The 11,351-nt window shown below is 27.3% G+C and overlaps 1 protein-coding gene across 1 annotated transcript; it reads right to left on the bottom strand.

Moving 5' to 3' along the window:
- Positions 1–6,452: 6,452 nt before the first annotated feature.
- Positions 6,453–9,873, bottom strand: LOC100865032 (trypsin). The gene is made up of 6 exons (XM_012489392.2): positions 9,738–9,873; positions 9,547–9,641; positions 9,322–9,454; positions 7,672–7,785; positions 7,213–7,362; positions 6,453–6,599 (listed from the first exon to the last, which is right to left on the bottom strand). The coding sequence occupies exons 1-6, from the start codon at positions 9,840–9,842 to the stop codon at positions 6,453–6,455; spliced, it is 744 nt and encodes a 247-aa protein (XP_012344846.2). The 5' UTR covers positions 9,843–9,873.
- Positions 9,874–11,351: the final 1,478 nt, after the last annotated feature.

Raw genomic sequence — 11,351 nt, 5'->3', positions numbered from 1 at the left:
GGTACGTAAAGTTAGAGTATGCAAGTAGTGTGCCAAGCTCGGGTGTCGGAGGCGTCCCGGGACGTTTTCCCTAGTGTAGGATTTTGCGCCCGAGTATTATGTGTGAGAATCGTTGAATGAGTGTGTTGGCGTGCCTGTTTTGCTATTTTTTAAATATAGGGCTAGGTAGGATAGGTAGCATACTTTCTGGTGTGTATGTTAATTATAAGTAGGTAGGGCCGGGCAGGTTGTCACAGTCTCTGATCGGGTAGGCGCGCTCTTTCGCGTGACAATCTGTTTCAGGAAATAAAATTTGAAGAATCGAGAGTGAAGCCGGTCGAAACGAGTGGAGAATGCCACTCGTTTTTGGTTTTGCTCATCGATTTTTCGAATTTTCGCGGTCGCGGTCGCGAAAGATTTCGAAACGAACGTTGAGCTCGAGATTCTGCACGCGTACGATGGACGATCATTAAGATCGTTATTCGTTCATGTGTACTCAGTTTCCGCGATTTAGTCCTTTTTTTTTCATTTTTTTTTTTTTTTTTGATTTGCGATTAGTGAGTCTCGAGCCTAGATTTAAGTTTCAGCGGGCATTGCGCCCGAAGGAGGAAGACCGAAGAGGCCCGACAAACTGTCACGAAGAGGGCTGCAACGAATGGTTTCTCATTTTTTGGTTCTTGCTTGGATCCAAAGAATGGGAAGTCATTGTTACTATTTTGTCACTGTGCTCGTTTTAGTAATATGTAGTAATTGTTGTTGTATCGTCTGGCCGTTTTGCATGCCGGCCCATCATTAAGATCCAGTCATTATGGGCATCGCGTTTTTTATTAGTGTTGCGAATAATTAATAACGGGTTGAATTAGAATCCTTTATTACATATTTTGCGTTAAATTGAGAATCGCGTTTGCATTAGTGTTGCGTTAAGATTAAAATCGCGTTTGCATTAGTGTTGCGTTAAGATGAGAATCGCGTTTGCATTATAAGATATCGTGAATTATAAGATATGTTAATTATAAGATATCGCGATTTGTTTGTTATAAATTGTTTTAATTTCTTATAAAGTAAATTTTATATTTTTGTGATTAAGATTCTTTATTTCTAATCAATAGTAGCTTTTTGGTCAGAATTAACGATTTCGATTTAATTTGTTTTAAAATATAGCGTTGCGTTGATAAATAATCGCGTTTGTTCAAGTAGTGTTGCGAATATTGAATGCCCAAATTTCTTTCACTGGAATTGTGGAAGAACTCACGTTCCTGTTCCTGAATCACCTTAAGTGGCTAAAAAAAGCTACAAGGGTGATTATACGATGGCAGTCATTAAGGAGACCATTGGATTTTCTTCGGATCATTCTTTATTAGTGTTGCGTTGTTTAAATTTGAGTGCATAAAGTAACGTTGCGTAAATAATTGATTGTTTCCGGGAATTTTGCATATCTTTTTTGTTTTTTTTTTTGTTTTTTTTTTTCAATATAAATTAATCAATATTGCAAGTATAAGAAAGCACTCATCGCGTTTGATTTAATAAAATTTTTTATTTTATAAAAAATTATATTGTTTTATTAGTGTTGCGATACAAAATAAATATTTCACTCACGGTTTGTTATTCGGTTTCGTATCGAATGGAAAATATTTTTATTTTAGTAGTCCTTCTGGCTACTACATTCTTTTCTTTTTCAGCACCCCTTATCACATTCTGCATTCGTTGCAAAAAATATTGCTATAATATTTATTCTGTATATTTTTTCTCTTTTATGAAGACTTAGTCATGAATTAAAATTTCGAATTAAAATTGTTTTTATGAAATTTCTTGAAGTCAGTAATGGTGAATGTTCATTATATTTATCATTTTTCGAATTTTTAAGAAATTATAATGTTTGGAATATTTTTTACACTATTATACTAATCCTGTATTTAAGTTTGTTTCAGGTATATCAGTTCTAGGAATGCAGTTATTTATTTCAAGAAAATTTCGTATTATCGATTAATAAATAGTTATATGTTACTAATTATTTATAATTTGATTTGTTTCAGGTCCTATTATGAAATTAATCAATCATCATATTTCATATAATTTTCTCATATTAGTTTCTCTATCTTTTTTCGGTTGTGTTTATTTTTAAATAGGAGGGGCCCCTAAGCGAATTTTTTAGATAGATTTTTATGTAGAATAGCTACTATCTTCCTTTATAATAGAGAGAAATGGATTTAAATTTTGTGTTGGTAAGGATGGTATGATAATGTGTGATAAGGTCTAATGAATTGGTGGAAAAGGTATAACTGTATGTTATTAGATTCTGTGGAGAGGTAGGGATGGTATGATAGGGTGTGACTCTGTAATGAATTGGAATGGTATAACTGTATTTTATAAAATTAGATTCTATGTAGGTAGGGATGGTGCGATAGGATGTAAAGTGATGAATGAAAAGGATGATGGAAAGGTGTAACTGTATTTTGTAAAATTAGATTCTATGTAGGTAGGGATCGTGTGAGTATGTAATGAATTGAAAAGAAACTGTATTTTATAAAATTCTATACTAATCTTTTATAGTCTTATTTGTTTTAAAGAGTGTGGAATTAACAATGGATGTTTATATTTCGTATTATTTTTAATCTTAATTGTATTAAGATTTTTATATAGATAATTTCCTTAAGGATTTATATTTAATCACATTTATGGTTCGGATATTTCTAAATTGAATTGTAAAAATTTTTTTATTGAAAAATTTTAAAATGCAATAAGTAGATGGCTTGTAAAATTGCTGCTGTAGAAAGTAGAATATATTCGTAAATGCATGTTTTATAATGTTTAGTAGTGGTAAGAATGATGGATATTAAAAATGGTGATTATTAATAAAATAAGTATAATTCTCTGTGAAATGCATTTCACTTTTTTTTTTTTTTTTTGCTTTCTCTCTCCGTAATATATTAATATTTTATATATTTATATTCATAATAATATAAAATATTGATATACGTACGAAGTAATGTATTTGTGTTTCATTTAGAGTTATATTAAGATTAAGATTTAATTCAATTTTTACTTTCAGGTTTAGGTTTTCGATTTTCCTTGAAATTCGCAGCAACTTTCAAATTAGTGAGATTTAGAAATCACTATTATTTACTACATAATTTATTTTTGTATATAACTCGATATAACTATAAATTTTTTAGTAAATAATATAGAAAAAGTAAATATATAAATATTTTAAAATGTGTATAAATAAGCAAAACGAAAAGATATAAAAATAGGATGAGATATATAGATAATTAATTAACTAAAATAATATATATATATATACATGATTCTTAGTTTTGGTCGCTTATATATGCATCAAGTCATTTATATGTATTTACTATTATTTTAGTTATTTAATTGTTTATATATTTATTCAATCGTTTGACGAGCTTATTTTCTTTTGTGTACTCACGTATTCATCAAATTATTTATGTATTTATTCTTTTGGTTATATAATTATTTTTATATTTAATCATTTATTATCATTTTTTATTGATTTTTTTCTTTGTGATTTATTTGTAAACTTTTTGATCACTTATATATATTAGGTAAATTTATTTGTTCATTTTTTTAATTATTTTTAACTGTTTATATATTCATTTACCTGGGCATTAATTTTTAGATTTTTATATTTTGTTTTTTCATGTAAAATTTTGTAAGTTTATTTCTTTATTTTCCCCTTGCTTTATTTATTCAACTATTTTTGTTTTATTGGTTTATGTATTTTTAATATTTATGCATGCATCCAATTATTTATTTATTCATTTATATTTATTTACTTATACGTTTCTTTTCTTTGTTCATTTAATGAACATTATTATATTCCCATCCTATATCTTTATTTGTTCAATTACTTACATATTTATTAATTTATTTTTATAGTATCTTGTTTTTGTGTTTTTTTGTTTTGTTCTTTTATATTACGTCTCATATTATTTATTTATTTAATTACTTAGATTTAGATAGATTTTTTCATTTTTTTAAATATTGATTTATTTGTAGATTTTTTTTCATTTTTATGTTTCATAAATTTATTTATTTATTTATTTATTACTTTATTTATTAAATAATTCCACTGATGAGTTTAAAGTCAAAGTTTTTTAAATTTTCTAATATTATAGGATCTAAATTATTAATGAAATTATTAATTTTGTGGCTCGATGATCTAATTTAGGTAATTGCGTAATTAACAATAAAATTTTTGATATTTTTCATGATTTTAAAGTGAATAGTACATATAATGCAAATTATCAAATCATGAAAAAAATAGTATATATTTTTTTTCGTATAATAATTAAATATTCTAAACTATATTGTGTCAAATTAGTCTTCATTTCCAATGACAATTGATTCCACCTTGGCTAATTTTCGAGTTGAAAACTTTCGAAAAATGCCGTTCTGAGTTAACTGACGTTCAAATTTCAGTTAACGTGTTTTAAAATCCAACTCGATTCCCATGTTCGCGGAGTTAACGTGAGAATTAAGCTTAATGGTGGAGAATGGATGAGCGAACGGTTTTCGGATGGTTACGCTTCCGGGTGAAAAGTGTGCCTCGAACGAGATTACTTGATTGCACGATGGAACGTTGATTGTTGGAACGGGATACAATTATGACAGCGAAGAGTTTGTAGCTACATTAATTGTTTACAATTTTTGTTCGTGTTGATGACGAATATTTTAAGTAAAATTACACGAATGCAAATGTGAATAAAATCTACGTATAATATCTGTAAACTTTTACATATCTAGAACTTTTACATTGCTTTCGTTATTATTAATTTATTCATGTTTTATTTTAGTTCATAATGTAACAACATCTTGAAAATTAATTATTAATAATAAAAAAGATAGAAATATAACGTAATAACTTCGATGAGGTTTTTTTTTTACGCTTTCTATAAAAATAGAATACGTAGGTAATGTTGATAAATAAAGTTTTTATATTAATTCATATTAGCATAATATTTTCTAGAAGAACGGTTTTCTAGAGAAACGTTATTTATAAATCAATTGACGTTATTTATAAATCAAATTCAAGTAATATAGTATAAAATAATGAAAAAAATAAGAAAAATTTAAACCAATTTGAAATAATATAAAAAGTACATTAATATGAATATTATATATTTCACGTAAAATTATTTAATATTAATCGTTTTCTTTTTTTTTTTTTTTTTTTAAGCATTCAGAAACTTTGTAAGTATAAAAAATAAATATAATGAGTATATGTTGAATCATAGAAATTATATTTCTAAGTTTTTTTTATTTTACTTGCATTTTGTTCAGCGAATATCGAACAGTGTCGACAAACTTCCAATCACTAGAATTTCTAACTTTATTAATAACCAAGTTTCTTTTAATCTGTTGTAATCCCTTTCTTCTTATTACATTGAGAAATATCATACCTATTTTATGAAAGAAATATTATCCAGAAAAACGAAACGCTGAAAATGGAAGGAAGACAAACAAATGTTATATTTTTGTAGACTCGGTGATCACATATTCGAGGATTTGAATTATACGATTAGGGAATTGCTTGCAATTCTGTAAATTTTGGAATTCAGCGGATTTACTTTCAATTTGAACGAAATTTTGAATGTTTACAAACCAGCAGCAAAATCACGCAAACACTCGCAAAGGAAGTCCTTTCAATATTGAATGTTCCCGCATCTATGATGGTGGAGTCTGCTAGATAAGCTTCATTGATGAATCCGTTTACTTCATCTAATCTTTTTTATTTTTATTTTTATTTTTTTTTTTTTGTTAGAATTGTCAATCGATTTTAAGTATTGTACATTTGGAGCCACGTTCGAATAGATAGAAGTTGACAATTTTGTGAAAAAAATCCATCCTGGATGAATATAATGGACAGATCATCAGAAAATTAATGGATTTTTGGGAAATCTAAGATTTATGAAATCGAATAATTATAAAATGAAAAAGGAAGGAATCACTGGTAAATTTAATGAACAACTTACAATTTGAAAATAAATTTTATTTTCAAATTAATAATATAAATTATTAACAAAACATTAAAATTATGAAATATAAAAGACATACAAAAAAATTGTTTTACAAATATCAATCAATTACAATCACAAAATCATTAATATCAATGTTTTTGAAGAGATTTTTTATGAGTTAAATTACCTCAGTCCAAATATAATAATATAATAAAAATATGATAAAAAGAAAATAATATATTAGGAATTAATATAAAATTATAAAAAAAATAATAAATTATTTTTATATATATAAATATATATTTTAAAATATAAATATAAGTTTTTAAAAATGAAAAGGATATTCTTCGCATATTCTTTCTCGATACAGAGATTTATGAACACGAGAAAAAGTGCAAGTTGTTTTTCCATTTCAACACATCTCTCCCATGAATGCGAAGAAAAATAAATCTTTCTATAATATACTGTACACCAAAGTGTACGACATTAATTCTACACGCCTGCCTTCTCCCTTATCCAATCTCGTATGGCGGACACTCGCGTGTACACACCAGGAAATTTATCAGATGCACATTCTTTACCCCAAGATACGATACCGATTTGAACGTTATTGTACACCAGTGGACCTCCGGAATCACCCTATAATAATAATTATATATGAAAATTGATATTAAAATAGAAACAAATGCATATTAGAAAGATGTATAAAATGTGATAGATATTTCATGTGTATATTTATTATGAGTGTTAGAATGTTTATAAACATAATTTTAATGAGAAATTTTAGATGAGAAGTCACGATATTAGAATTATTAATATAATCGGTGTTTGGATGCTTATTGGATAAAAAAAGAATTTCATTTTTCAATTATTTCCTTATTAATAGAGTAGATAGAGTAGTAGGTTAGAATAAATTAAATAATAATTCGAAAAATAATCAATTTATATTAATTGCAAAAGAATCTGTAATTAAATTTTTTTACTTATAACACACTTATTTTTAATTGTGTTAGAATAATCAATTATTGTGCATCTTTCGCAAAATAAAATAAATTATATTAACTTTTAATTAAGTTTATAACGAGATATTTGATTAAAGTATTTTTTAAAATTCAGATCGTGGAATATTAATGATCAATAATTATCGTTAAATTAACATCAAATATTAAAGAAAAATGCAAGCAAATTCGATAATTTATTCTCGAAACGAAGGAACAACATAGGAACAAAGAATTGAAGAATTGAAACATACATAACAACTATCTTTTCCACTCAAACCTCCCGCGCAGATCATAATTTCTGTCACCGTATTGATTCCGTTGAAAATTATTTCGCACGCCTTTTGGTCCACGATAGGTAACGTTAAGATTTGCAAAATGTCGGATATGCTGTTCTTATTTACCTGCAAATAGATTAGATAGATAATCGACAATTATCTTGATCGATCATTGGAAAACGTGTATCATTTATGAAACTAGTTCAAGATAGTGGAAATGCCGACGAGAACGTCGAATGTTTGACGACGAACATTGTCGACCGATCGGCAAACAAACCTTAATGTTTGCACGAATTCGCGCAGCTAGGTAATCAGTCTCGGCGAATGTCACGATTGAAGTATCAGAGCCACTGTGTCAAACACGAGTTTATTCTGTACTGTCAGCTGTCAGAACGATGGATGCACGGGATGAAAATGGATGTCCGAAAAACTTACCGACAAATAGCCCCATCCTGTCACTACTGCATTTTTTCCAATCTCTATCGAGGTCGTAGAGTCAGCCAGCGTGATCGGTTTCGTAGTCGGGCTTATTTTCAGGGGGGTCGACAGCTGCGAGAAAATATTGTGAGTTTACAATCCTCAGATTTTCTTTTCTAGATCTAGATATTTCTAGATTGGATTTGTTTTAAATATAACATCAGAAATCATGTTAGAAATTTTTAAGATTAATATTTTCTCTGATCGTTTGATAAAATTGTTGTAAGATGAAGTGCCTTATCTATAAATTTAATAATTATAAAAATCCTTTGAAAAGTCATATACGACTTTAAAATAGTTTAATGCTTGAACTTATTCATATTATATTCAAAATTTAGAAAAATGTAATAAAGGTAATATAAAATTTGCAATTTAAATTAATAATTTCCAATATCTGGAGAATTTCGATCACAGATATAAAAATATTGTAATTGTAATCATTGGAGATTTTTATAAAAATCAGTAATATTTGTTATTTAAAAGATTTTCAGATGTCAAATGATTAATAAAAATAATTTTATCTATTAGAAATTCTTAGAAAATATCTTCGAAATGGTCTTTGAAGATTAAAGATATAAGAGATTAAGATAGTTGAATAGAGGATTTATTAATAACTTTTAATTTCAAAAATTTAATCTTTTTAAGTAAAATATTGAATTTAAATAAGATTATTTAATCTTTGCTTCATAAGTATGTTTTTCAATCTTTAAGCAATAATTAAAAAAATAATCCTGTTAATGGTGATAAGTTTATACAAATTATACAATGATTACAATTACATAGAATTATGTAAGTTCTTGTAATAAGTTCAAGTAAAATAAGAATAAAAAATAATTTATCATCTCCTTATATATAGTTTTATTTAGAAATCTTAATCTATATTGTATACATTATTATAATAAAAATCAAATCTTTATTGTATTAACTTGTCATTGTCAAGAGCATTATCTTCAAATGTATAAATGGAACTATTTTGTTAATAATTAAGAAAAGAGAAATAATGTATAGAATATACGTTATTCTATACATAATACTTCGATTAAATTATTAAAATTGAAAACGAGAAAAGTTTAAATAAACTTTTAAATATTATAATTATAAGTAAAATATATAATATAGTAGAGATATCTACGTATTATGGTTAAAAATAGATAATTTGATTAAAAAAAATATTCAAAGTAGTTTATTTATTTTATAACAGAAAAATTAAGAAATAAAATCACACTAATTAGTTATACTATATAAATTTAGTGTGAATTAAATTATATAATATAAATAACAAAAAAACCGATTTAAGTATACAAAAGAACTTGTCCTATCCAAGTCAATCTTCTTTGTAATATTCTTCTGTACATTTTCAAATTGTAATAATTTTTTAATTTGCAATAGAAATTAAAATAGATTAACCATTATATACTAAAAGGAATGATACTAAAATCTAAATTTTTAATAGCAAGAAGATTCCAAGATAAAAAAAAAGAGAAAAAAAAATTAAGAGTAAATTAAAAAATCTTAAATTTAAAGAAACGATTATTGCAAAATTGTTGTTATAAAGATTCGAAATATAAAATAAATACATAAAAGTAAAGATACATAAAAAAAACGTACCATTATTAAGGCGGCGTCGTAATTATACGTATATTTATTGTAATTCTCGTGCCAAATTATATTTTTGATATCGTATTCAACGCCATCATTGTTGTAAGCACTGCCTACATGAATTTTAAATTCGGCAGAGAAACTGAAAAATAATTTCTATCAATCGCTCGAACGATAATTAATAAATCTATCTTACTCGATTCACGCTTTACGGTTTCGTCGATTCGTAACCACACGTACCCGTAAACACAATGTGCTGCTGTTAGCAGCCACTTTTCGCTTATAATGGACCCTCCGCAATGATGCTTTCCCATATGATGAATAGACGCCTATTATAGAGAAATATTTGCTTCGCTCGTTATATTTCGACATTATATCGGAGGCGTATTTGACGACAAAGTCGCGTAAATCTATGATTAATTTACCTGATACCAATATTCGTTGATACACGAATGTCCTCCTATAATTCTGGGTTGAAAATAGCACATTGTGTATTGGAGCGTAAAGAGTAACAACAATATATGCCACATGTTATTATACGGAACAATTTTCTATTTTCTATTTTCAATTATCGAACTGAACTGATATTTCTTAAGTTTGATATCGTTATTTATTTATTAAAATAGTACACTGATTACGTTCTCTAAGATGATTCGTGGTAGATTATGAATCGATAAACTTTGATTACGTCTTTTTTCCCTATCTTTTCTCCTGTTTCCCCTTCCCTGTCTTTGATTCAAAATTATTTTCTCGACTTTTTTCAAAAGTGTGTTTTTATTTCAAAAGTTTTAGTTATTTCTTATTATTTTTTCATTGCTATCTTTTTCAATCATCCTTCCTGTGTCGTATTTTAAACATTCCTTAATGATTCATTTTAATTAACGTAAATGCGATTTATATTTTTAATCTTGTGTATGCTATGTTTTATTTTTTAATTTTAAATTAATTTTTGTTGAAAGCATGAAAAAATGTAGTATAAATGACACAAGATATTTTTCAAAACACTATAAAGAAACTGTCCAACAATTTATAGTAAATCAAATTATTAGATTATACAAAATTAGAACAAATTAGAACGCAAAAATCTACAGAATGAAAAAAAAAACGCAAAATATAGTATTTATTATGACGCTCGAGGAATAAACCAAATTTCTATTTAAGCTACATTTCATAAAAATTTGATTTTGCATAAAAATTCCGCAATCCTATTCCCAATCATTACTATTTTACATCATACAACTTTCATAGATCCACGAATATCATCCTTGATCCATTTTCACGATACTTCATTATACGCTCATCGTTTTTAATTCCTTCTCGATGTGCGGATTTCACGCTCGATTTCTAATCGTGAAACAAGCAACGATAAAAATAATATTTGACCCCTGGACCGGGCACCGATTTATCCACGCAACATTTCACCCTCCCGTTAGGTAGACGCGACAGCTTCCGGCTCGCCCCCGCGGTCTCTATATAATTTTTACCACGGCCAACCGCAATTTCGATTACTCCGCAGTAAATAAAACCCCCTGCCCGGAAATAAAACAATTGAAACGACGACAAATGGTGTTCCATTTGTGGCTGGTAAAACGTATCATTTTTTTTTTTTTTCATCGTTTTCGCCTATTTTTCCTACGTTGCTTGCTGGATCGTTGCTTTGCGTGTACACGCGCGCGAACACATCCAAATCTTGTCGCGTGTAATAAAGACTGGGGGGAAAAAAATGGGGAAGTGGAGGGACAAAGAGAGGAGAAAATACGGAAGAAAGATACACAGAGGCGATTTATTGAATGAACACAGTTTGGCATAGCGTATATTATGTTTATCCGCCGTATTTCTTGGTTGAGAGCACGTCGTCTTTATTCTGGGTTCGTTCTTTCGTGAATATTATGATAATGATTAAATGAGATTAATTAGTTTAAATCAATTAGAAGCGTAGTAAGATCAATTTGATAGTGATGATGATTAATTTCATGTTAAACAATGTAGTTTATGAATTGTTCTTTTTCCAAATCTGTGCAAGTATAACTTTTTAACTG

This window comes from Apis florea, unplaced genomic scaffold (assembly GCF_048593485.1).
Source record: "Apis florea isolate Af1SG1 unplaced genomic scaffold, ASM4859348v1 contig_2980_pilon, whole genome shotgun sequence".
NCBI lineage: Eukaryota > Metazoa > Arthropoda > Insecta > Hymenoptera > Apidae > Apis > Apis florea.
Note: the sequence above shows the minus strand (reverse complement) of the source record. Positions and strands in the feature narration are given on the sequence as shown.

Excerpts from the sequence above, each read along its gene's own strand:
- LOC100865032 (XM_012489392.2), bottom strand. The coding sequence starts at position 9,842 with ATGTGGCATATATTGTTGTTACTCTTTACGCTCCAATACACAATGTGC. Across the intron at positions 7,363-7,671 it reads CAGGATGGGGCTATTTGTCG|GTAAATAAGAACAGCATATC; the intron begins GTAAGTTTTTCG and ends ATCTATTTGCAG. Across the intron at positions 6,600-7,212 it reads GTGGAAAAGATAGTTGTTAT|GGTGATTCCGGAGGTCCACT; the intron begins GTATGTTTCAAT and ends TTATTATTATAG.